General features: G+C 38.5%; 1 protein-coding gene across 2 annotated transcripts in view; it reads left to right on the top strand.

The window, feature by feature from the left end:
- The first annotated feature begins 1,795 nt into the window (after positions 1–1,795).
- The window catches only part of LOC119232623 (ABC-type organic anion transporter ABCA8-like), a 59,347-nt gene continuing 33,461 nt past the window's right edge, over positions 1,796–27,681 (top strand). Inside the window, exons 1-13 of one of the 2 annotated variants that reach the window (XM_037494735.2) lie at positions 1,796–2,442; positions 2,783–3,023; positions 6,604–6,900; positions 11,586–11,686; positions 12,794–12,998; positions 15,132–15,320; positions 17,328–17,431; positions 18,607–18,833; positions 19,819–19,960; positions 20,236–20,421; positions 21,531–21,675; positions 25,589–25,757; positions 26,970–27,028. In XM_037494735.2, coding sequence (XP_037350632.1) covers positions 11,591–11,686; positions 12,794–12,998; positions 15,132–15,320; positions 17,328–17,431; positions 18,607–18,833; positions 19,819–19,960; positions 20,236–20,421; positions 21,531–21,675; positions 25,589–25,757; positions 26,970–27,028 — 1,522 coding nt within the window. In that variant the 5' untranslated portion in view covers positions 1,796–2,442; positions 2,783–3,023; positions 6,604–6,900; positions 11,586–11,590. Of the gene's footprint in view, positions 2,443–2,782; positions 3,024–6,603; positions 6,901–11,401; positions 11,687–12,793; positions 12,999–15,131; positions 15,321–17,327; positions 17,432–18,606; positions 18,834–19,818; positions 19,961–20,235; positions 20,422–21,530; positions 21,676–25,588; positions 25,758–26,969; positions 27,029–27,681 lie in introns of those variants that run through there. The other variant, XM_054689709.1, reaches the window with a different exon arrangement.

The following is a 27,681-nucleotide window of genomic DNA, read 5'->3' as shown; positions in this document are numbered from 1 at the left end:
GAACTGAATAGAGAAAAGAAAAGGTTTTTTCCCTCACTGAGCTCTACTTTCCTAATATTTAAAGATCATGTTTTATATTTTGAAAGCAGCCACTTTGTTCTGAGACATAGAAGATAATATTTACAGATACTAGACTCCCTCTGTAGGATACTCTTTTTAATAAAGCACAGTCAGCCCAACAAGCACAGCTGGCGCTTTTCTGAGGCAGGAATTGGCTGGACATCAATAAAAAAAGCAATTTGTTTAAAAGTGATCATGTGAACACAGTGTTCTCAGGCTAAGAAGATTGCAGCCACAATCTCCCTCCAGAAAACAGTCTTAATGAGGCAAATAACTACCATGCAGAGATGTTGTAGAGGCTAGGAAGAAATATGAACAATTTTCCTGGAAGTAATAAGACTAGGGCTAAGGTAAGCTGAGCTTCTAGATTACTTTTCCCTAAAGTATGTTCATCCTTATTTTTTTCCCTTTCTTGTCTGTATTATCAATTACCAATTGAATTCCTGCATACCAAATGACAATCCTCTTTGGAGAAATTATATTTAAAAATAATGAATTTACTGTTTATGAATCTTTGCTGATTTATATTCTGCAGAGAAAAAGGTTGGATTAATAGCTAAAAAATTCAAATACAAAATTTTGAGTGAGGTAGAGGCAATAAAAACATTTTTGTGAATGTTATCAGTGAAAAAACATCAATATTAGAGAACATGTACCCAAATGCCATAAGTTGTATATATAGCAGACCTTCTGTGAGTTCCCACAATTTTAAGGAAAGGCCCAGAAAATCATATTTGCATGGGATTTGTCAACTGTGACTATGAAAAGGTGTGATGTCTACATAGAATACAGCTCCATAGAAAGGTGAGGAGCATTGGGGCTCAGTGAACAGGCACCATTTTTCTTCCCCATGTACAGGCAGTCACCTGGGATTACAAGTCCCAGTATGCCATGAACCAGACTTCCAGGTGAGGGGAGCTCCTGGGAACTAGGGGTGAAGTTCAGCAGCTCTACTTGGTATATAACTGAACACATGGGGGCTCAGGGTTCTTTATTTTTTTCTGTGGCCCACCTTGCACCCTGCTACCATTGGGATTGGGACTTGGAGGAGACATGTGGAGGGGAGACATATAGTGACACATGAACGAGACATGTGGTGAGAAACACATGGAGAGGCTGGCAATGGCAGCTGTTGTCTTGATACGGCATCTCTTTTCGTCCTAGTTCTCTAAGACCTGCCTAAAACTCTTCTTGCTATTTCCCACCTAACGATGTCTTAAACTTATGGCAAATTTTCAGGCCAACTTTGTTTGGCTAGGCATTTGCTCTTGAGGAGATGGATAATTTGGGGCTTTGGGGAGGAAACTTTTATTAGGAATATCCTTTTATTCTCTCTCTTATGCATATTGCCTTTGTGTAGCAGATGATGGATTAAGGTATGTACCTCTTAATAGTTTGGGGTTCCTGGGTACCCCTCAGACACATGCTAAAATATAAGATTATGCTCTGAAACTTCTGGGAGAGTGTTTGTGTTTCTGTTGTAATAATTATGACTTATAATAAGAAGTAAATATTTGGTCTTTATCCCTATTTCTGACACAACTCTTAAAACATTTGGAATTTTTTTTTTTTTAAAGACCCATTTATTTTTATACAAGAGCTGGGGTACAGGCCAGGGGCGTGGGAGGGTGAGAGGATTCACCAGAGACACTGCTGAGTGGACCAGCAGGCACAACAGGAGAGGTCTGCTGTGCCATGAGGAAATCACCCTGGCTGGCCAGGAATCGAACCCACGCAGAGTACAGAGGCTGCAGACAGCTTCACAGCACTGCACTCAACCCACTGCGTCACAGGGGAGGCGCAACACTTGGAATTCTTTAAGGGATGAAAAAGATAAAGGTGTCTTTTGTTATGTTAATGAGATGACTTTGGACCCCAATCTTCAGATGGTGACTAAGTTTCCAGCAGAGCTAGGACTTTTCTTTCCTCCTTTAGGCATCAGGGGTGAGAGGCATGTGTGGAGACTGAATCAAGAGCTGAGGATCATATCAGTAATGACTGTGTTATAAAACTGCCACACAAAAAAAGCAAGAAAATGGAAGGAGTTCAGAGAGCTTCCTGGTCGGTGAGCACATGGAGATCCAGGGAGAAGGGCATGCTCGCAGAGAGTGTGGCCCCTCCCCACACCTTGCCCTGTGTGTTTCTTCCATCTCTCCCCGAATCATGCCTTTTTATAATAAACCAGTAATCTATTAAGTGACATGTTTCTCTCTGTGAACTATTCTAGCAAACTAATTGAATCCAAGGAAGGAAGGAGTTTTAGAAACTGATTTTGAGCCAGTTGCTCAGAGGTACAGGAAAACGACCTGGACTGGGATTGGCATCCTGAGTCAGAGGGGTTGTTGGAGTCTCCAATTCATAGATGGTGGATCAGAAGCACAGGTAACACAGGTCTGTCTGTCCATCTGTCTGTCCATCCGTCCATCCATCTATTATCATCTCTCTATCATCAACTATTTCTCCTATTGTTCTGTTTCTCTGGAGAGCCTTGACTAATATGCCTACCAAATTATAAGCACTCCCAACTCTCCCTCCCCCAGCAAATGCTGTTTTTGCTACAGGTGGGAAGTACTAAGCTTGTGATTTGCTGCTTTTGCCAGAGGATGGGGCTGGTCTACTGCTGTACTTCTGCTTTCTGAGTACTGAGGGCTTAAATTCCCCCAAAACAGTTCTGTATTGCTGCACTATTGTCTCCCTCACCAGTACTACCTTCCTCCCACAGAAAAATATGCCTTTTAGTGAGGAGCTAATATTGTCAACCCCAGAGGGGAAGCCCAGAAGAGCTGGTCAATGTTTAGAGACAAGAATAAAGGAAGCCCTTATCTAGACTTCTTATACATCACTCTACAAAGAGATCAACATCTGAAAGGAGACCTGAAGATGAGAAGGGATCACAAAAATATCCAAGAGAAAAGAAAGAAGTATTAAGTGTGTGACGGTGTGACAAATGCAAAGAAAAAAAGGTAGGTCTTCACCATGAAAGCATTATGATCTCATGGAGGAAATAGCACTGACACGTCACATATAAGGTCTCGTAGAGACACTGTCCGTGGAGCTGTGGAGAATAGTAAGGAGGGCTTCAGTGGCAAGAATTCCAAAATTCTGATTTGTGCTCAATCTAATTTTATCAAAGGCAATGGAGACCAGAGTTGTATTTCTTCAAGTGATTTATTTCACTTAGTTTTGAGAAACTGTTTCCAAACATGAAGTCCTTCATTTGGTTTTGAGAAAACATCTGTCAAATTCCATGTCTACCTGTTGGCCTGCGAAATCAAAATGGAGTTCCAGTTACAGAGCATTTACTTCAGCTCAGCTCAAACAATTGCACAAGAACTTTTCCTTGAAACTATCGTCATTCTTCAGCATGCAACTCAACGGCTTTCTGTGTGCTCTGCCCCATCATTCGGCCTATGAAAAATGGCATGTGATTAAGGATTGGGTTGTAATAAAATGAGTCCTTTTAACTGTTTCATAAAGGACACATTTGAAGAAAACAAGCAGATTTTTTTTCACCTGCAAATGTGTGGTTTTGAAGAGTGTGCTGATTACTGAGAGTTTGGTGGGGCTCATTAAATGTTCTCAGGCACCAATATTTTTACTCCCATTGCTTTTGCACTGTAAGTGTGATTTTAAGATAATTGTTCCAGGTTAAGCCATGAGATTCAGAAGAGTTATTCAACACTGAATTTTTCAGCCACACTTGTCACTTGCCAAGCATCCTCCTTAACAACAAAGCTGTTTTCCTGAGCTGTCAGTACTGGTGCTAAATGAACATCAGGGAAACAGCAAGACCTGCCTTGTCTGTGGATGTGGCTGAAAGGCATAAGCTTCATTCTGCAAAAAGCTCAGTCTTCACGCTTGCAGCTAAAACTTTTATTGCTAAAAAGTGTCACCATGGTGATTTCTTTCCACCAAGCAAGTATTTGGCAATGTCAACCGTACACGGATTGATTAGTCTTCAGGTGTTATATGTTTCTGTAATCAACACAACATAATAACTTACTCCATAGGATGCTTCTTGAATTCATTTCACATTTAAAATTTTCTTACTTTTTTTTTTTTGCCTTTAAAATGCTCATGGTATCCATGTTTAAAATACTAGATTATTTTTTCCCTTAAACTCTGAATAATTTTTCTCAACATGACAGTGACATTTACTTGGCACCAGAGTCAGATTCATAAAACTCTGGAGCACAAGACACAATCAGGAAAATGGTGAACATCTTTTAAGCTAACACTAGTCTTTGTTTCTTACAAATTCCTTTAGCTTGAAGGAACTTAGCTGAGACACGAGAAAGCAAGTCTAATCTCCCCCTTTTAAATATAAAATTAATTTCAAATGTGAATATTTACTATGTTGTAATAAAATATCTTTAAATTATAAAATAATAAAATATTTAGATAAATATTAGATGAGTTTCTAAGATAAGCTCAGACATGGACAATAAGTAAATGATTTGCTTCTTACTGTGTTTCTACATAGGTACAGGCTATAACTAACTTGAGCACCCCAACTTTCTGTGTCCCGTAGTCATTTGTCAGTCTCCCTAGATTGGCACTGCCCAGTACTGATCTGACACTGTTGATTGTGAATTTTTAGCCTGTTAGGCTAAAAATAATTGTCCGTCCCAGTCTACTTTGGTCCACAAGAAAGGTATTCAATCAGTAACTCAGATTACATTTTTGGACAAAATAACAAAATAAATTTTTTTAAAATAGGTATTCAGCTCCATTAAGGCAAGCTGCAATGGTTTTAGGAAAGAGATTCCTGAGTTTATCTGCGCCTTCTAAAACCTGTGTTTTATGTCTCGCTCTATAATTCCCAGGTATTTTCATTTTGCAACCTCTCTTCCTTCCATAGCTTCCTGCTGCTGTGCTGAAAGTGCTAAAACATTGGTGCTTGTGCAGAGAAAAAACCTTCCGACCACTATTTTCTTCCCTTTAAGATCAGCTGTTATATATTCTGCAAAATGGAAGAAATTGTTATTTTCTCGAACATAAACAAATGGATTTGTGTATTTTAACCATGTGACAAGTAAATCATACCAGGAATCTGCTCTTACACATGTTATTTGACATGTGTGTGACCTTTTTGCTCTGAGGTGACTTCCCAACCCAGGAGGCGCCTGGAAGAGTGATGGCCATCATTTCTGTTAGGGATTGAGCCATCCCAGAAGGAGGGAAGTGTTCTCAATCCAGATGCCAGTGGAGGGGGAGCTACTGGGGACGTGGGCACCACAAAATTCCTAGAATTGTTAACCCCTGGCATGAAACCCACTCACTGATCATTGACTGTAGACAGTGCAAAGTTAGGCGAGTCATTTGTAATCCCTTCAACAATCTGTAAAATAATGATACAAACATATATAGTTTAAAAAATGGGTCAATTAAAGTGAAATATTTTAAAAAGTTCAACCCCAAAGAACACAGGAAACAGAAGAATGAAAGCCAGAGATAACAAAGAGAAAACAAATACCAAAATGGCAGACCCGAATCCAAACATATTAGTAGCTACATTCAGTGTAACTCATTTAAACACACCAAATAAAAGACATCATTATCAGACTGGATTTAAAAAGCTACAACTGCAATCAAAAAGACATGGCTGTGCTACCAGCGGTCTAAAAAAAGCTCACTTCAAAAATAATGGAAGAGGTAGTTGAAAATAAACAGATGGAAAAATGTACCATCAAAATATCTATTAACAGCACATGGGAACAGGTATATTAATATCAGAGAAACTAGATTCAGAAAGTTACCAGGGATAAAGACAGACATTACATAATGACAAAGTCAATTCACCAAGAAGACATGCCAGTCCTCAATGTTTATACACCTAACAACACAGCTTCAAATGACGTGATGCAACACCAGAGAGATCTGAGAATAGGTCTCTCTGAATAAATTAGAAAAATAGAATAGAAAAGCCCTTAATGTTTGTTAAAATCTTTAATACCCCAGTCTCAGTAATCAGCAGAACTGGTAAGCTGAAAATCAGCCAAAATATAGAAAACTGAACACCATCACCCAACTAGAGCCAGTGAATCTTATCTAATATCATTCTCAGCAACAGGAGAACCTCCTGTTTGCAAGCACACAGGAAATATTTGCCAAGATAGATTATTTCCTAAAGAATAAAACAAGTCTCAACAGATTTGAGATATGAAAGTCAATTTTCTGACTATAAAAGAATAAAATTAGAAATAACAAAAAGATAACAGGAAAATCTCTAGACACTTGGAAACTAAACAACACACATCTAAATGATTTCTAGAGTGAGGCATATGTCTCAGGGGAGAACAGAAAATATTCTGAGCTGAATGAAATTGACACACAGGAATAAAAATCCTGAGTCTCCAAGCAATGATGTCAATCATGTGTAGAGTGGAGAGAAGAGTCTTTCTCTGATGAAGCTGTTTACTGTCTCAGGGTTAAAGGCAGCTTTAAATGTTGATATTAGCCACAATCATCTTGGACATAAGATAATATTGGACTATGCTATAATTGCTGATGTTGAATTTCCTCTATTTGGTTGCTCTTTAGAATATATGGCCCCCAAGCTACCAAGGATAAGTACCACTGCCCCACAGGATGTGGCTGAATGTCAATGAAAAAGCAAACGGCCAAGTGTAATCACATCAACGTGAGGTTTGAAAGAGCCAATAGACTGAGATCATACTTTTCTGAAAACCATCTTCACAACGACTTTTTCCCAAATGTCAAACAGCAAAGTCTAGAGCCCAGGGGAAAAAAATTGTGAATTATTTTCTTCTAAATAAGGCGATCAGTGGAGTAACTGTGTTTCTAGATTCTAGATTCCTTGCTTTTAATTTCTCAAAGGTAAGTTTTTTTTTTTTTCTGTTTTGTCTTGTGCATTTTGCTTTGGACTTTTCTCATTTTCTTGTCACAAATCAGGCTTCAGGAACACAATGCCAACCATCAGTAAGGAAATTATTTTGAAAATTAATTGACTATTTTGATGTTTTTGAATATTTGGTTTAAATGTAATATAAATATAAGTATGGAGGTAAAACATACATTTTGGGAAATTATGCAACAATTAAGTGGTTTTAAGCCAGAAACCAATTGTAGGCAAAAGCTAAAATTTGTTGATAAGCTGAGAAGAACTAAAAGAATGCTGAGAATGGGTTTGCAAACCTGAATTGTGCTTTAAGTTATAGTTATTTATTGCACAATAATCTGGGGGAGGAGCACTTTGGAAAAACGTGTTCTGACTTTGAGACTGGTTACCAAGAATGTTTACAGAAATACTTTTATTGTCCCTTTCTCTCATGCTCATGATGTAAGAATTTGGGGAATGTAAGATGAATTCCAAGATCTTTTTGCTCTGTGCACACTGAGTGATGAATCAGAATGGGAAATATGTAGCTCTTCTTAGCGCAGTGTTACCTCAGTGTTATCACACGCTTTGCAATAAGTAGACCTTTCATGCTCCTAGGATGTCTGCATTTGTCTTCAGTGGAATGACCAGATGAGAGGGGAAAAGTAGAACCTACTCCATGTTGAAATGGGGGTTCATGTACTCTTTGGTCTCCTGATAGATTCCAAGCAGACAGAAACTGGGGAAGAAAGCAGGCAATGCTAATTCATGACGGGACCCATAAGGGTTTGGAGCCAGAATGAAGTTCCCCTGCTCCACGGGGCCATGGTTGATTCCACAGTGAGATGTTATTTTCCTGCTTTGCTAAGTCCCCTTCCAAGTGTCTATGCTGCATGCTCTGTATTGGGGACCACCTGTGGGGATCCCCAGTCCTTGTAGGGACACGCTGACTTAATGTCTTTTCCTGGGAACCGCCTTCCATCCTCCAAATATTGTTCATGGGCTTTATGAGCTCTGTGCTTCCTCCGCTTCTACCTACTCTCACCTCATCCTCATCAGGCAGCCTCGGTAGCCTCTTCTTTTGGCATAACTTTTGGAAGCTGTCTCCGCCAAGCATGCCTCCCATTGGAGCTGACCCCTGCACATTAGAACTGAGTTTTTCCTCTGAAATAGTACCCCCCAGAGCATCATCCTTCTCCAGGAATAGAACAGCTGCTCCAGGCAGGGCACACCCCCTCCTTATGGCTGTGGAGGAGTTTGAGGCCACGAGGGGGTTTCTTATCCCTGGCCAGCTTGACCTTCAGGTACAGGGACCTGACCCCTTGCTCCAGATTCACCACTTAAAAGCCAACTGCCAACTGCAAGCCCCCAAGTCCTGACTCATCTTCCAAGTCACCTCCCTGGCATGCTTCCCAGGGGACCATGATTGCTCCAGGATCTCTTAACTTTCTTTAACTTGGTTCACAAACACTTTTTTGCTCTGCAGTGAAGACCTTTTGAGTGCACTCAAGTCCCATGGTTTCCAGGAGTTGTGTAGTATTGGCTTATTAGGATTATGGAAAGATGTAGTGTTTTGGTTATGCACAAAAGCATCTCTTTCTGGGAGGTATTCTGGGTTCCTACTGCAACAGAAAAATAGAGAGAGAAAGGAGTAACCTAATCCTACACACACACACACACACACACACACACACACACACACAGCTCAAGGTTGAATGGGCTAACTCCTGGGTAGGAGACACTGCTTTCTGATTGTCTGGTTTCTGGTTCTTGGTACAACGACAGAGGGATAATGCTGCTCTCTGCAGGCAATTCTAGGTAAAGTCCAGGGGATACTTTCACCATGAACTGGCCTACACTCAAGCCAAAGGGTGCTGGGTTCTTAATCCAGTTCATCCCTATCCAAGCCCATCATGTTGGACTGAATACATTTCTACCTTCTATCTTAAGCACAAACTCAAATCTATCAAAAACTCCCCACACCACACTAGCCTGGAAAATCCATTGCATGTCTAGTTAGCAATGGGTGATAAAAATAAATGTAATTTATGTATGCTTTGATAGCTGAGTGAAATTGCTATCACAATAGTGCTTTTTTCTACAGCTTACCAACTCACGCACAATAGCTTTTGCTGATCCTTCTCTGAGTCTCCGACCCTTTCTAACAACCTGGTACATTTTCTCTTGCGCTCTCATTGTATTATTTATTGTACATGCATAATCGAAAGGTTTCTGATGTATTGTGGATGTCGTGATTACATACTAGGCTTATGTGACTTCGGCATCATGATGGATGATGGAAGGAAATCACAGACTTTTTTGTGTGAAAGAAATTACATTTTCTGTTAAATTTAGTGTAACTGTCTCAAATAGTTCAGAGAAGCAGTATCTTCCAGAGCAATCATTCCTCTGATCATATGACCAAGTTCGAACTCAAAAATGAAAAGTCCCCGAAAGAAGAGAAACATTAGTGTAGCAGAAGCTGAAGAGTCAGGCGGAGGGGACACAGCTGGGCCTGTCGCTGTGTTTACATCTCACACCGACAGAAAATCCACACAGCCTTTGGCGGTGCCTGGTGCCTGTCTCAGGGGCACTGCTGGACTTGGATAGGTTTGCTCCTCCTCTGCATGGTTATCGGCTGACACTAGGCTTCTTAAAACTGGGGTGACTGGTGCATCTTTGATTTCTTCTTTAACTCAATAGTGGTTCAAGATTACGTTGTTTAGTTTCTACATATTTGTAAATTTTCTAGTTTTTAGTTTTTTTACCATCGCCACCTGAAAATCATTTGGTGCCATTTCCATCTTTTTAGACTTTCCTGGTTTATCATGCCACCTGCCCTCCTCTATCTGTTGCCGGTCATGGGAGGTGAGAGCTTCCTCTCTCCTTCAGCCGTGGCCTATCTGTGCTTCATATCAACACCAGGTCCTCACAGCACACCTCAGCAGCAACTTTGTTCTGGGGGAGTGGCGGGAAGGGTTCCAGCCCATTCTCAATGGCAGATGCCACTGCTGTTTCCAAGGGGGAAGGCTTAGTTCTAGGGAAGGTGGTGTGTTTGCCCTTTTCTGGGGAAGATGACTGTTTGCCTCTACCTACCCCTTAGCCACAGTGTCAGTGTGCCTGGGTGTGGGGGATGGACGGATTGTCTCTGGGCCAGGAGTAGTGGCTGTTGCTTCAGACCATACCCAAGAGGCAACAGCAGGTCTTTGTAAAAGGCTGAGAAGCTTCTCCAGGAGGCTTACACCTCCTTCCCTTAAAACATTCTGAGAAGCCAGAAACTACTATGGTTATTGGGCCCCATCATGCATGGAAGGAGGCTTTTACTTTCTGGAAGTCAGGTCTCCTGGTTTCCTTGTGACCTCAGCTCTTTGGTAGCCTCAAGAAGCTATAAACCATCTGGATTTCTGTTGTTAGGAAGTTAGCAACATTTTCTTGAGACTTTATGCATTATGATTTGGAAGAATAGTTAGATAGATGAACAGATAAATGATAAACATATGTAGATAGATAGTAGACAGACAGATGAATGGAAGGATAGATAGAGGGATATGAATATTCTAGAATATACTCCCTCTTACAATCTGCCGAGTTCTAAACTCTGGCGATTTTTCTATCTCAACATTATAAATTTTCATAGAACGAAAGTGAAAAATAAGGGTTTTTTCCCAATGGGGAAAGAAAACATTACAGTATTTACCTAAGAAATCACTACAGAGTGCAAGGACTTCTGCTAGAAATAACAGAGATTCCACTGAATTTTCATAAATTAATGTTTAAGATGATCATTTATTTTAGATATGCAAGGATGTGTTTACTGAGGCTAACAGGGGTGCATGTGTGCATTGGTCTGGGTGACCGCAGAGGAAACCACAGTCACTTACGGGAGGATTTAAGAGAGAGAATTAGTAAGCGATAGTAGAAGAATAACTGAATAAGGACTGGGAGAAGAAAAGGGCATCGTAAGGCTGAAGGAAGAACAGACTTTTATGAGGGGAAAAGGTGTTGAATAAGGTGAGATTGATGGGGTGTGTTGGCAGCCCCCCAGAATGGCAGGGAAGCCCCAATGTTTTTAGCATATGGACTGGAATGCACTGTTTTTGCAATAGGAGAACTGAATGAGACAGCTCTGGGGGAGACACTCTTGCGGTCTGAGGCTCCCAGACACACCCTTGTTCCCTAAGTCAAGAGCTGGAGAAAACAGTGAAACCAGCAATTTTCAGGCATTTTGCAGTGGAAAAAGCATCTAGTCAAAGCAGTGGGGAAAAAAATACATTCTCAAAGAACCAGGCAAATGAACCCCACTGATGCAGGAGAAAGAACCTCTTCGGCCTGCTATTTCTCTCCAGTCCTTTCTACTGGAGTAGGAAAAAGTTTTTCATCATAGTATTAAAAGGGCCGGATCTATTTTCATAATGCTGTGAAATATGAGGTTGTATCTGAGAAACAATAAATTGATAACTGACACAGTGTACAACAAAGAAAAAATAAGGAGGTGTGGAATTTGGAAGTTGAGGGGTGGGAAGAGCAGGGGAGCAATGAACTGCTCATTTTGGGGCCCTCGGATTCTAAGTTCTCATTTGGAAAGCTGAGTTCTCAGAGAATTGTCTTATTTCATGTGTTTGCAGACTCTTATTAAGACCTTCACATTTACTTTTTTTTCTCCTTTTATTCCTTATTAAACAAGGGGAAATGAGAAAGAGAGAGATAAGTGTGTGTCATCAAACTTGGGCATTACTCTGCAAGAACTTTTTGAAAAAATGGAGAAAGAAAAGAGAGCTTTTCACAGTATGTATCTACTTCTGGGTCACTGCGTACTTATGATCAGAAAATAGATCTCTTGGGAAGTATCTGTGGCTTGTTTTTCTACCCTCCAAAAAAATAAAGACCTTTATACAACAGAAGGAGTTCCTCAACCACAAATAAACCTGAAAGCATTTTGATTGAGATTTAAAAGCCGTGAGCTAGTGAGAAATACAGAATCCAATAAATGTTCTCAAAGCCAATGGTCATACTTTTTTACTAATTGTTCCCACTCATGGATCTCAGGTTAAATACTGGTTTTCTGAAGACATGCTAAACAAATTAACTCACAGAAAGAGTAACTAAGGTTTTCACTTTTATATCTTTCCCTTTATAAAAACAAAATCATTCTCTTCAAAAATAGTAAAAAAAAAAAAAAAAAGAAACATTGGGAATGTTTCCAGTACCAAGAGGAAAGTTATCATTAGTTCTTGTAACCTTACCATTTAACAAAAATTCTGGTTCATCTTTAGTAGCTTTTTATAATCAAATATGTGTGTGTGTGTGTGTGTGTGTGTCACTCAGTAACATATTTAACTAAATTGAAATTTAATATGAGTTTTTTTCTACAGTCAGACATTGAGGAAATAAAGTGATTTCTGGTTAGAAGTTTACAAATGACGAATACTGATAATTGACCAAGACAGTGTTTATCAGGTCACCTGCATTCTGTTGAGTTTCTGATACCAGAATCTTGTCATGCAAACAATATATTATCACTAAGTGAGCAATGACCCAAAATGTATGTCGTAACACACTGGCCTTCAGCTGAATCAAGTCCAGCTTGCATAAGCCTTCACTGTAACACCAGCTGATAATTTATAACAGAAGGGTGCTGTTGCCTTTCATATTATTATAATGAATGCATGCTGTAGACTGTCTCATGGATTATTACCATTGAATTTCTTTTAATAGCCCATCGGGATTACTCAGATTGCTGAATTCTTCATTGTATATATTTTTCAACAATTCATAATCTGGGATATATTGAATTTAGGGAGAAAAAAAGGTACAACAAATTATAGGAGCAAATGTTTGTGGATGACTGATTGGAATAACTATTCTTTTTATTCTTTCTTTTGGATCCTGTAGGAATGGTTCTTCACGTTGCTCCTACTGTTTATTTTGTACTTAATTCCCGGGAGTCATCATGTTAATTATTTTTCTCAGAGGCCAACCATAGACCTGGGACAGGTAGATTCATTTAGTGACTCTGACTTTATCATTGCATATGCACCTCTGGACAAAACAACCAGACAGATAATGGCTAAAGCAGCCTCAGCCTCCTTCATCAAAGGTGAGTTTTCCTTTCCTGATGTCAATATTTGGCTCATTTGTGTGCAGAAGCATACATTTAATTTGCAGTATCAGTTGTTAAACCACGTCGGTTGTCAATATCTCTAGATTACATGACAGGTGAATATACTTTCCCTCTGTTGTTAATAAGACACCATTACTCAATATAAGTCAAAACTGGGAATGTATTTCTGGCCAGGCAAGGAAATATCATTTAGAGTGTGCAGTCTCTTGACCAAAAATCTGCTAATCTTTCATGGGCTTGGAGCAGCACGGAATACACACATCAGCAGACTTTGAAAAGCAGACATGTGTTGACAGGTTGCTATGGAAGCACTATTACTTGAGTGAGTCTATTGCTTTAATATTTGCTGGTTATTATGGACACAAAAAAACAAACTCTTTCTTTGCTTTCCTTGCATTTGATTGTAGGAGTTTTATTCTTACCTGTTACTACCAAAAAGATTGCCTTAGTTTGCTTGTAGATTCTGTTGAAAGTATTCTGCATTTCAAGTTTTCATCCTTTATGTTAAGACATTTACCAGTGGAATTAAATGGAGCATGATGATTATTGCGATCACTTCTGCGATTTCCTGAAGCCAGAGAAGCTTGTCTAGTGCACAGCAAGAGATCAGGGTCCTCTGACCAAATGTAGTTCTGGAATGTGACTGTAGCATAGTTTTTGTAAATTATCTAGCCCTCTGAGCCCCATCACCACCATATTCAAAATAAGATGAACGATGCCTGATTTTTAATGAATATTTCAACTGAGAGTGAGAATCCCAATTCAACATGTCTTAAGGAAAAGGCATTGCAGGTCCCCACAGCAGTATTACAGGGGAAGAAAGAATTCACCAGAGACAGAATGAGGGACAGAAAAGGCAGATTTATTGAATTCACTGCAAAAGGGAGCAGAATTAAAGCCCATCTTTGTCTGCTGGGCAAGCTAGAACTTGTTTTTAACCCTATAACCCCCAACAAAAGGAGTCTTATTTGCCTAGCTTAAAGAAAAACAGTGTTCATGCACAGCTGATAGTGTGTCACCAAAAAAGGAAAACATGTCTCTACCTCTCAGGTCTGTAGTGGGGTGTGCGCCATCATGCTGGCCGGCTTTCCCCAAACAGAAGCAGAGTTGGTCTTCAGAAACCCTCGTGATGGCCTCCCATGGTGGTGCAGGTGGTTGAGCACAGCGCTGTGAAGCTGTCTGCAGCCTCTGCAGTGTTAGTTTGATTCCGGCAGGCAGGCGAGAGTCCCACATGGCGCGGCAGACCTCTCCTGTCGGTGCCCGCTGCTCCCCTCAGCTGTGTATTTTGTCAGTCTGCCTGTTCTGCTCCCCACTCTGTCTCTGGTGAATCCTCTCACCCTCCCATGCATCTGGCCTGTACCCCAGTTCTTGTATAAATAAATAAATCAATAAATCTTTAAAAAAAGAAAAAGGAAAAAAAGAAAAAAAAAAAAAAAAAAGAAAAGAAAGAAACCCACATGAACACAGCTCCAGAGGGAGTTCAGATCTTTCCTAATGCAGTTTGAAATGATATAACCACTGGAACAAATGGTCCCTTTGGATTAGTGCTGGGCATGGTCCATCAAGAACGAGCCTCATTGGAGAAGGGGATACAGTATTAGCATTGCCCATCATTTGGGATCCCAGGTCACCCTGTGAACCACATTCAAATTACATGATGCTGAGTGGAAGAGGTGCAGTGTCCCAAATGAGTTTTAGGGCATTCAATCGGCTGAATATTAGGCAAATAAAAACAGTTGTTCTTTACAAACATGAACGCACACCCTAAGTGGGTATCTACAAAGATTGTCCCATAAATGTGAGTTGAAAAGCAGCTCACCAAGCAGTTAATTGGTTTAAAAGTGGCTTAAAGAGCTTGTCCAACTTTGTGATTCTACCAAAAGCCATGATTTTTTTTAAAAAATAAAAATTTTCATATATTCCTTCTAATTGTATCTTGTTAGCACTTAGAAATGTCTCTCCCAAACTTTACTCTGCCTGACTTACTCAAAGTTAGTACTTGACTTCATTTTATTTCCTTAAGAATTCTACTAAAAGCAATTGAAAAGGACATCTTGAAGTTGGTCTTCTCCTAATGATTAACATACTATTCCCCTTTTGTAATGGCAGGTGAACAAATCGTGGGATGCCCTGATGAAGAAAGTATGAAAGAATTATCATCATGCCATGGTGGAGAAAGCATTTCTCTCCAGCATAGGGAAATAGTAAGAGTCATTTTTACTACGACACACGCTTATCATTTGAAATTCTTGCTGGGAAGGAGAATCCCGATCAAGAAGGAACACAGTGACCACACAGGTAACTGCCCAGCTCTAAGTGACACTATTCTTTCTTTCAGTTATGTCATAAGCCTTGTATGGGGACAGATGTTAGTGCAGCAAACCTAAAGCTCTGTCTGCAATTGATGTAACAGACCAATCAGCATGTTTAAAAATGTACATATTCATGATGTGTTGGCACAGTTGGCACTGAAATTTGGAGCAGGTGAGTGACACGTGTACATCATTGAGGTACAAAGTCATAACCTCCCATTATACAAATGACTAGCAAATAAGTAAAATTTGATCAGCAATTAACAAGACTTAAAAAAGTATATTAATTTTTGTATGTATTAACATACTGTATTACATGGTGCTTGAATATGGTCATATATACATGTATTTACACACATACATATGCATATACTTGCCTGTAGACACACCTATTATATACAACATACTTTTTTTACAGGAAAGTAAAGCTGTTTATGGACAAAACTGAGCAAACTTCCCTTTAAAAATTTGAGTAAGGGCCCTCCTGGTGACCTAGGAGTTAAGTCCTAAGTTCCATCTCTGCCAGGGAGCTGACCCACATGGCACAGCAGACTTCTCCTGCCTCCCTGCTGCTCCCCTCAGCAGTGTATTTCAGTAGATCTGCCTGTTCTGCTCCCCACTCTGTCTCTGGTGAATCCTCTCACCCACCGCATTTCTGGCCTGTACCCCAGCTATTGTATGCATCAATAAATCTTTTTAAAAAATTTGAGTAACCTTAGAAGAAAAATAAGGGAAATTCCCAAGGGTCCAGAAGAGGAGGGCACCAGATCCCAGTGAGAGATTATTAATGCTCCATGACCTTTCCAACCTCAGTAACCAAGAGGTTTGAGTTGCAGTAACTACAAGGGGACAGGTGAGAGGATCCTGGGTTTATAGGAGGTGAAGATCCCCATATTCATTTGGAATATGGAAAAGCTTTCTTTTCAGTGAAAGAATAGACAAAATAATGTCTCCCATGGACAAAGGGGAAAAAAGGAAGCTTGTCTGTCTTTTCATGAGCCCTGGATAACAAAACAGAATTCCCCCTTGAGAATTTGTAGCTCCAGGTCACCTTCCCTTAAATTTGGGATTCTTATTCTTCTCACCTGCCAGGTCTGGGAAAACCAACAATGAACATGGATAAAGTGATCCTGGGTTGGCCAGGCTCTGGGGTGCCACAACAAAAGAGATTATAAACCTTCAACTCAGTACACAAAGATAAAATGTCTCTGGGTATGAATTTATAGTTCAGTCTGAGGAGAATAGGCATTAAAAGGTATCTCCTGAGAGTCAGGATATAGTGACAAAGCAGGATATATCTTCCCAGTGAAATTATCAATATAACTGATAATATAACACAAGAGAAAATATTACACAAACATGTCTAAAGTGTTCAAGAATAGAAGAATCACAAACACAAGAAAGGAAGAAGATACCCACAAAAAACACCAAATGTTAATAATAATAATTAGTTGAAAAATACAATTTTTAAAAGATACAATCAATAACTGATTAAAGAAAAATAGTAGCAACTAATAATTTACCTGGGAGAAAAAAATACTAAGATCACAATTACGGAAAAAGGATAAAATTTTTCATAAACTTAACTAGTGGACCTTTTTTAAAAACTTAACTTTTTCTTCAAAGGATGTGTTGATATAATTTAGAGAGTTGTCTATAGCCTCCAAACTTCCAGTGTTTCTCAATTCATATTAGACCCTGCTAACTTTTGAAAAACATTTAGTGATAATGTATTGGGAAAAATGAGTTCTACAAAATCCTCGACTGGCAAAGAAGCACAGAGCGTGAGAAAGATTACAATGTGCATTATAATTTAATGCAGGAGCTTCCCTTGCTCATCCAGCTTTGAGAATCATTACTACAATTTATGTTTTCATAAGCTATGGGTCAAAATCAGAACATTTGGAATTGGGGTCAATATAAAGTCCAGTTTCCAACCATCAGGGTTGAAATAACTCAAATTGACAGTTATGATTTTCTTCTTTTCGGAAAGCTCATTGCTATGAAACTTATTACAATGATGAGTGTGAAGTTTCAAAATTCTGGAAGAAAGGTTTCGTGGCTCTTCAAGCTGCCATCAATGCGGCCATAATAGAAGTAAGTACAAAATGTTGTGTGCCAATTAATGTTCAGTGCAGACTCACAGCATTAGAAGCATCAGAAGCTTTGTGGAAGAAAATAATTGGATAACCTTGTTCTTTTACTTACCCAAGGGTTTCTTTCCAACAGAATTTGGTTAAATTGCTAAATGCCCTACGGAATAGAGACATAAAAAGAAAAAACCAGAAATTTTCTACCTAAGCATATACTAAGAAAATTAGTAAACAGGTCCTCCCTGATGGCACATGGGTTAAAGACACAGCACTATGAAGCTATCGTCAACCACTATGGCCTGAGTTTGATCCCCGGCCAGGGAGCTGATCCACAAGGCACAGCAGACCTCCCCTGTCTCCCCGCTGCTCCCCTCAGCAGTGTATTTCAATGAATCCATCTGTTCTGCTCCCCATTCTGTCTCTGGTGAATCCTCTCACACCTGCACCTCTGGCCTACATGCCAGTTCTTATATGAGTAAATAAATAAATCTTTAAAAAAAGAAAATTAGTAGACTAGGAGAAGTAGGCTATCAAGAGGCAGGACTAAGGAACTGAGAAGTGTACAAGTAAAAGCCTTTAAGTGGAAAATGCCATAAAAAAATTCTTAATTAAAATTACATTTAAAACTAAAGCTTGGGCCTCCCTGGTGGTGCAAGGGTTAAGCACAGCACTGTGGAGCTATCCGCAGCCTCTGCAGCATGAGTTTGATCCCTGGCCAGCCTGGGAGCTACCCACATGTCACAGCAGACATCTGCTGTCTCCCCACTGCCCCCCTCAGCAGTGTATTTCAATGGATTCACATGTTCTGCTCCCCACTGTGTCTCTCTTACCTTTGCCCCCCACCCCCGCACCTCTGGCCTGTACCCCAGTTCTTGTATGCATAAATAAATAAATCTTAAAAAAATAAAAATAAAGCTTGAGGTAAGGAGGCTGCTGAATACATAAGGCAATCAAGGGCTTTCAAGCAAATCACTAGGCGACGTTAGGCGGGAGGGTGATGAAATACACAGTAAAAATCTGAAAACTGTGGGTAGCGCAGAATGCCTGGGGCAGCTGAGACAGTCTCAGTACGTGGAATAAGTAGTTAGCATCAGACCCATAGGAAAAAAGATGATTGAAGAAAAATTGGATATGTGAACCATTAAATATAAATTGTGTTTTTCCAATATCTTTCTTCAGATCACGATAAATGACCCTGTGATGGAGCAGTTGATGTCAACGACTGGAAAAATCATGAAGATAGACACCTTCATTGTTCAAGGAGGATCCATAATTGATATCTGCCTTTCCCTATGTGTTAGTTCCTTTTCTCTAGTCATCTATTATGTGTCTATTAATGTCACAAAAGAGAGGAAGAAGATGAAGAGCTTGATGACCATGATGGGTCTTCGAGAATCAGCATTCTGGTGAGTAAAGGGTAGCTCAGATGAATGAAGGTAGGAATTTGGGACTTCTTCCAGGTTAAATGATTCCCTGATTTCTTCCCTTGTTCTCTCCAAATGAAATAAGTTGTCGCTGGTGTGACACCAGCCAGGCCGAGGCGGAGAGATGGTATGCTTCCGTCTGGCTGGAGAAAGAACATCAGGTTCAGGTTTGCTGGGTGGTTGTGAAGCAGGAGTCATGGGAATGGCCTTTGATCTACTGGTAAAACTATGGTAGAAATGGTGACTTTGGTGTCTAAGCCACATGGGAATGGAATCCAGGGACTGAACAGGACTGAATCCAACCAGATGGGACCGAAAGGAAAAGAAAGAGTTCGGGAATCAGGAGCTCCTCTGTGTCATTTATTATTTTGTTGGTTTTACTTTTATTTTTGTTATTATTTCATTATACCCTTCAAAATATGAATAAACAAGGTTAAGGAAGTGATGAAGAAAAGAAAGCAAACTATTTAAATGATGCATTAAAGGCAAGTATATAGATTATTTGGTGTCCATATACAAGAAAGATGAAAGCAGTTTTTGGAGCGAGAGGTGACAGAATTCCTGTCCCCAAGGAAATGTGCGAAGTTTCTCACCCCTGATATGCCCCAGAAAAGAGAAAATGACCCAAGTGTCACTGAGGGGTCTCTCCCAGCTCTCCAGGGCTGTAAGAATTTAGGGAGATCCCAGAGTTAGCCTGAGACCACAGAGTAAGAATGCAGCAAAATTTTTGAACCAGTTCTATTCAAAAATAAATAAAATCTTTAAAAAAATAAAAATAATTTTAGAAAAAAGAATATTCCTTTTTCCTAAAGAATTCTTTCCAAAATATTTACCTTGTATTATCCTCAACCCATGATAATCATCTGCTGAATGAATGAGTTGATGAATGAATGATGTTAGAATCCATTTAAGGGCCTCCTTTATGGTTGACATAAAGTACTACAATAACGTTTTGTTTCCCTTTTAGGCTCTCCTGGGGATTGATGTATGCTGGCTTCATCTTCATTATAGCTCTCTTAATGGCACTTATTTTAAAATCTTCCCAGTTTGTCATTCTGTCTGGCTTCACGGTGGTCTTCTCCCTCATTCTCCTGTATGGATTGTCTTTGGTGAGTTGGTCTATACAGTGTCTTCCCATCCAATGCTTGCCTTCCAGTTAGATTATCATTCTCCATATACATTTTCTTCTCTTTTCTCTGCATGTAGACTGGTAACAGTCAATTTCTCTACCTTTGTCATGCAAATTTGTAGCATAATTTTCAGTATAATTTGTATTTTACACACCATAAATGACATAACTCTAACTTGATATAGTAGATCTCATTTTTATGCAAGTAATAATTCTTATTGAAACATAAACCAACTGGATCTTCTCTCCTTTTAGATAGCTTTGGCGTTTCTAATGAGCACGTTGGTAAAGAAAGCTTTCATCACTGGGCTGACTGTGCTCCTCCTCAATATCTTCTGGGGGAATCTGGGATTGTTGGCATTGAACAGACAGCTACCCACATCCTTGGAGTGGATTTTAAGTTTTCTTAGCCCCTTTGCCTTCATGCTTGGAATGTCCCAGGTGAGAACAATCTGATGTTTTTTAATGGCTTTTCTAAGATCTTTCCTCTTTCGAATTCAGTCGTCTGTCTCATGTCCACACTCAGCATCATAAGATTTAAAACCTTAGTGAAGACTACTGGGAGTTTGCAAAGATCAGTTCTTAAAAGCTTTGCAAGTGTTTAAGCCTTGCAAGACAAGCCATTTGTTAAATGGACATGGAGGCTCAATTTATCATTCCTTAGAGACAATACAAAGTTGTTCTTTGACTTTTAATTAAATATGGACTTACTGCAATTCTAATTCTAAATAACTATTCCTGTTCACATTTCACTTCATAACTGAGCAACACACATAGCTGTAAAAATCTACAAAGTGAAAGAAACACAAATTAAAGGTTAAAAACTACCATCACAGGAGAGTGGGGACTGTGGGTGCTTTGGTGGTGCATGTGGTAACATTCACCAGAAGAGGTGTGAACCGCTATCTCTGAATCATATACGGTGTCATAAACTGGCATTGCCTTAAAAAAAATAAAGTAAATAATATAAATAAAGTGCCAGTTGGAAATTCAAAAGAAAATGAATAGGTTTGTACATCAATATAGAAAAAAAAATAGCTAAACGTTCAGTGTGGAAACACATTAATTGATTATCAAGTTCTTTTCATAAATTCTCTTTTCATCTTATTTCACATTGAACTCTGCCATCCTTCCAATTAATTGGTAGCAACAATCATTATAGATCCATTATTTAGTGCTTAGCAAAATGACTGTTTAAGTGTTCGTTAACTTGAACATTACAGACAAATGTTTTTCCCTCAGTGCTTTGTCTGGGAGCATAAATTCTCTTTTATCCAGCCATTATCAATGAATCCTACACCTTTTCCCACTGTGTCCTATTTGGTAAAAATGCTAATGCTCCAATTTCATTTGGGACATACTTTTATTATAGTTGGCCACATGCCCTTGCCTTCCAATAGATTTGAAAATTGTCAAGCAGACCTTCTCCTTGCTAACTCTGTATCCCCAGTATGAGGCCAAAAGTAGCTATTTTATTTTTATGCTGAATCCAACTGTTTAAAATGCCTCATAAATCAGACTTTCTTTAATTAATTACTTTTTATTTTCAGCTTATACACCTCGACTATGATTTGAATTCAAATGCACTTTTTACCCTGGACTTCTCAAATGAAATCATAGCCACCCACTTCATCCTGGTTTTTGATATTTTCCTCTATCTGGCTTTGGCAATTTATTTTGAGAAAGTTTTGCCAAGTGAGTAGTAATTGATTAAAATTGAACATTTTATGAATTTTATTTCCCAAAGTGAGTCTTGTGGCATTTGTGTTATTTATATCTGAGAGGTCCTTGTGCACCACCAGGAAGGAAATGAAAGTTGTTGCTACTGGACAAATGTGTGCTTTGTTTCTCTTTTGCTACCAGATGGGTCAGAAATAAAGCCTGAAATTTGTTTACTGAGTCACTAAGCTTTGTTTGAACTTCACTCTACTTAAAGTGTATGGTTTGTTAGTATTTTAAGAGATGCTTAGAAAGCCCGATTCTAAATCAGTCTGACATGGCCCTTAGTTATGGAAATTTGTAGCAGCTTTGCCTAAATATTCAGTTCAGAGTTTCTGAGTTCTGACTATTTCAAAGCTGTGCAGAGACACCAAGCCCTGCCCCACCAGAGAGAACCTAAGTCAATTCACAGAGATGGGGCCAGGGTGTCTCATTGTAAAATATCTGCTCAGAGTTTGGCAATAGGAAAGCCAAGAGGTCATTCATTTTCATTTTTATCACCTTGCAACTAAAAAGAATCTGAGTTCCTCAAAGCAAGGATCTGCTTTGCTATAAATGCTCCCCAAAGCACCCACCTCTGTGCCTGAAGCACCTCTGTAAATACGTGTGGCCAAATTGCTGGTCATTTTTATTTTCTCCCTCTTTTTATAAACAATGGCAGCATCTTTGCTTTACACCTCTGCATTTTTTAATTGAAAACAGAAAATCTAGGGCTCTCCATATGTGTTGTAATCCAGCAATTCCACTTCTGAGTGTGTAGCTGAAGGAAATAAAATCACTCTAACAGATCTACACTCTCACTCTCTGCATTATTATTCATGGTGCCAAGATCAGGAAAACAATCTAAGTGTCCATCTATGGATGAAAGGATATAACTATTATTCAGCCTTAAAAAAAAAAAAGATGGAAATCATGTCATTTGCAACATCCTGGATAAATGCAGAAGACATTATACTAAGTGAAATAAGCCAGACACTGAAAGACCAGTACTGTACGACCTCCTTACTTGTAAAATCTTAAAAAGTAGAAATATAAAACATAGTGATGGTGTAGAATGAAGGTCACCAGTGGCTAAGGCGTGGGAGAAATGGGAGATTCAGTCAAGGGGTACAATTTTCAGTTTTGACATGAATAAGTTCTGTGATCTATGTATACCACGATAACTATAGTTAATAAACATGTATTCTGTGCTTGAAATTTGCTAAGATAGTCCATCTCAAGTGTTCTCACCACACATACGGGTAACTGTGAGATGGATTGATAAGTTAAGTAGCCTGATGGTGGTGATTATTTTTACAATGTAGAGCCTTATCAAAACATCGCATTGTACACCTAGGATAAAGACAATTATTTTTTTATTTTATTTTTTTCTTCCCTTTTTTATATTTTATTTTATATAATTCTTACATCATTTTTCAGTTTTGCACAATTTATGCATTTTCATTTTGGTTATATTCCCCACACAATTGCACCCCCCCGCTTATTTTGACACTAGTCCTTCCTCTCCCCTCCCCGCCCCCCACCCCATAGTGTGTCTCTGGTTTATAGTTGCTTGTTGATTTTGATTTTTACTTTGTATTAATTAGTCTTTTTCCTGGTCCCTTATTTGGTTTTTCTAAATTCCTGCTATGAGTGAGACTATCTGGTATTTTTCTTTTTCTTTCTGACTTATTTTGCTGAGCATGATCCCTTCTAGCTCCATCCACGTTGCTGCAAATTGCATGAGCTTATCTTTTTTGATTGCTGAGTAATATTCCATGGTGTATATGGACCACATCTTCTTAATCCAGTCATCTATTTTTGGGCATTTGGGTTGTTTCCATAGCTTAGTTATTGTAAATAGTGCTGCTATAAAGACATTTATTATTTGTCAGTCACACTTTAGTGAAGCTGGGAAAAATTATGAAAATTACTAGTGAAATAATATATTGAGTAGGCCAAAACAAGTGACGAAGTATTTGAAGAAAGGGAAGAAAGAAAGAAAAGGGTGAGATCAAAGATTCAGAGATTGTTTTGAAGTAATGAGACAATCAGTTGTTTTTTTACGTAATCACTTAGGAACAAAGACTGTCTCTGACTTTAAGAAGCATTCAGAATAATGGTTGTCTGTACTGACAATTTTAGGTCCATTCATTTATTACATGATTGGAATTATTTGAATGCATATAGTATGTTTTAGTTTTATTTCTTTCCAGCAGAGAGAAAAATCACTCAGCTATGGAGCAAACTTTTTTTTTCACCCACTAATATTATAAGCTGCTAACATTGCTTCTAGGAAGGGTATTTGAATAGTTTTTCCTCTGTTGTACTCTCGTGGTTTTGCTTTCACAAGAAATCTCTATGATCAGCGCTTGTGTGTGTTCCTTGGGTTCTATACCTGGGACAGTTACCCCGAGGTCTGTTCCTGTGACCTTTGCAATTATTAATTCTTTCTTCTATCTTTTACTTCTTCAAAAATTCTATTTATAGTTCCCTCCTTTTTTGTTTGTTTTTCCCAATGTGTTTATTCCCACTATATCCATAAACAGATTTCATTGTATTTTCGAGCACTTAGTAGCATCGTCTTGGGCAACTGTTTCCTCTAATTTAAATCTTCTTGTTGTGCATGATGTGATATTTGTCTTCTTTCTTCAGTCTTTGCTTTAAATACATTCCGATGGTTTTACTTAAAATATTATATCTTACAGTATTTTCGCCTATTCTGATGCCTAGTATTGAAATGTTTTTATCCCTCCATCTTATTTCTTACTCAACATGTTCTTCTCATGACAAATGTTTTTCATCTGTACAGTGTTCCTAGTTTCAAAATCACTATATTTTATGAATATGCCTACAATGTTTCTTTAACCCAATATAGCTGAATTTTTAAATCTTGTTCCTAGTTATCTATTCACTAAGCCTGAATTTAAGACCAGATGCAACTTTGCTCAAAATCATTTTAAAAATAAGAAATATGAATGACAGAAAGGGAAATTAACTAGACAAAGTGACAGAACCATATAACAGTATATCTGGTGCTGAATGTTCCCATTATAGCTACCTGCTTCTATTTCTAGGTGTTCTGATCAAGGGAAAGAGATTAGATCTAATAATGCACCATGCTCCAGGTATACAGAGAGTGCTCAGTAAATATTCATCATGTGAATGAATGATGAAATGTGAAAAATATATGTAAGACTGAAAACCTATCAATCTTACAGTGGAAGTCAGTTCCAAAATATTAGAGAAATATATTTCTTCTATTTCATCATGCCTCCTAATATATAGAAAAACAAGTGATAATTAAGTGCAAATACACTGTGGATTAGTTTTCAGCAAGAGGCTCATGGACAATGTTTTTGAAGCAGATTGTGAATTTGTTTTAAAGGAAAACCAGTATTGGGGGATGAGATAGGGTATAACAGAGTGGCTTTAAAAATTCTTCTTTGTGTTAAGTTTCAATAAATTATTTTGCCGCATTCTCTCTTTCTTAGGATGTATCACTTATTCTGTTTTTTCTTGGAATATTTTTTTTATTTATCCACTAATCATTTCTCCATTTCTTCTTCCTTTGACACTTGGGATCCTAAATTGAATCCACCATGCCTGCTTCTCTTGCATGTATGGTCTACTACTTGGCTTTCTGGAGGCTAAGAAAGATCAACCTTTATTTAAATTCCTCCTGAATTTTTTTTAAAACCACAAAACAATTGTTGCAATGGAGGCATATTCATGATTTTTTTTCCTTATGAAGCTACACATACCAAAATACATTCATTATTCTGTGTCAACCAAATGCTCAGATTTGTGACCCTATAAAACTGAACGCGGGGTGCATGAGGGTGTCCTTGGGTGACTCTGTCCTTTAAGTGGTGACTTATCCAATCTGTCATTGTCTCTTGGTGTATAGATGAGTATGGACACCAGTATCCACCCTTGTTCTTCCTGAAGTCCTCATTTTGGTCACAGAAACAAAAACTTGGTCATGTGAACCTTGAAGATGAAATAGATCTCTATTGTTTATCCAGTGACTTCTTTGAACCAATACCTCCAGAATTCCATGGGAAAGAAGCCATCAGGTAATAAGGGTACAGCTGGAGAACAGGCCAAAGATTGAGCCACTGCTTCTCCTGAAGAAGGCAAAGTTCTCTTGCGTGCCTTACAGTCATGTGACCTCACGTATCCCTGCTGTCCCCAGCACTTTCTGCCTTAAATTTAAAGAAAAATTCCTTGGACGCTGTTGTCTTCTACTGCTGATAGTGACATTAAATTCAGACTTAGAGTTGTACCCACAAAAGTCATTCAATAGAACTTTTGCCTGAACTTTCAATCTCCATCCTTAACTTACCTCGTCTCTTTGTCTGGTCTCATTTATTCACACTTGGTCCCACCTCAATGACAATACTCCCCATTTTTCCCTAAACTTTTTTACTTCTCTTTTTTATTTACTGGCTTTCAGAGAGGATGAATGAATAGGGAAGAGTAAGGGAGAAGAGGCTTTGAGACAGACACGATGGAAAGTGAGAGATGCTTTTAGAGTCAGGCACATCTTTTCTCCATGAGACAATGAAATGTACATTTTGTTTGATGCTGGTGAGTTTTATGTCCAATTAAAAAAATAGGAAGAAAGTCCTCAAAGTCCCTGAGATCATATTTCATTTACCCATCAGTGAGCAGAACATCTGAGTCCTCCTTGAGCTGTGTCATTACTCCAGCCCACTGGCTTCTGGAATCAACTTCAGTTTTCATTTAAGCTGGCTCCATATTTATGTTACACATATATTTATCTAGCTGTGTCCCGTGACTTCAACTAGATTTTACCCAACAGAGCTGCTCAGAGAAAAGCAATCATTTTTTTGTGATGTATTTATGTGTTTCCTTTTGCCTTTCTTCTCTCTTTTAGCATCTCTCAACTACAGGTGCTACAGAAAAAGATAGCTTCAACTGTGCTCACCCCAAGCCTTTCAGTATTAGATGCACTTGTCACCTATGGCCTCACTTCTTGGCTTTGCATTTCAGAGATCATACTGGTTCCCTACACTGACATTAGCTCATGCTCTAATCTGTGGAATCAGAGCATCTGTCAGTGGGTTTAAACAGAGGTGTATTATCTCAATTCCTCGGGTGGCAGTGATGTCTGATCAGAGCCAGGAAGCAGTGTTCTAACTGATCCTCTCACACCAACACGATTTGCAAAAGAGTGAAATCCCAGATCTCCTGTACCCTGAAGGTAGGATTCATCCAATGTTGAAACTGAAGGAAATTGTCACATTTTGTGTTTTTCTTTTCAGAATCAGAAATGTTACAAAAGAATATAAAAAGAAACATGATAAAATAGAAGTCTTGAAAGGTAAAAAGAAAACAAATTGTTATAATATTGATTTCCTGATTTAAGATCAATTTTATATTGTTCTTGGTAAGCAATTACTGGTGGCATTTCAAATTGAAAAGTGTTATTTGAGTCACACGATGCAATTTCCCTTCCAACATATTACTTTTGCAGAAAAGTTAGAAAAATAAATGAGTATGCTTTAGAATGGTATGTATTTGAATAGTATGCTATGTAATGATACTGAGGAATTGTTTTTTATGGATAATCTGAGTTTTTTCTACAAACTAAATTTTTTCTTCTACAATTCCAAAGCTGTTATAGATACTGTATGTTTTTCTTTTGAACAAAAGTTCATTTAACTCAACGGATTTTTAACTATGCTACAATTTACTGAACTATTTATCTGCTCTTCCAATCAATAAATGTTAGCATCCACCTAACTTATGCCAGACAGTGCAATTGAACATGGGAGTTTAAGGAAGGTTTTGTTTCTTTAAAACAAGCAAATGAAAAAATTACAAGCAGGAGAGACAATAAATTTACCAAAAGATATTGCATCATATTTTATTTTGAATTTAATGACAGTATACTCATGATTAAAAAACATGACATACAAGGAAATAAAAAGGCAACTCATAAGCTTCATAACCGAACTTTTTGGTTCCAAATGC

Source organism: Talpa occidentalis, unplaced genomic scaffold (assembly GCF_014898055.3).
Source record: "Talpa occidentalis isolate TD23 unplaced genomic scaffold, MPIMG_talOcc4v2.1 talOcc4.7, whole genome shotgun sequence".
Taxonomy (NCBI): domain Eukaryota; kingdom Metazoa; phylum Chordata; class Mammalia; order Eulipotyphla; family Talpidae; genus Talpa; species Talpa occidentalis.
The sequence above is the reverse complement of the archived record's forward strand: the minus strand, read 5'-3'. Positions and strand labels throughout refer to the sequence as shown.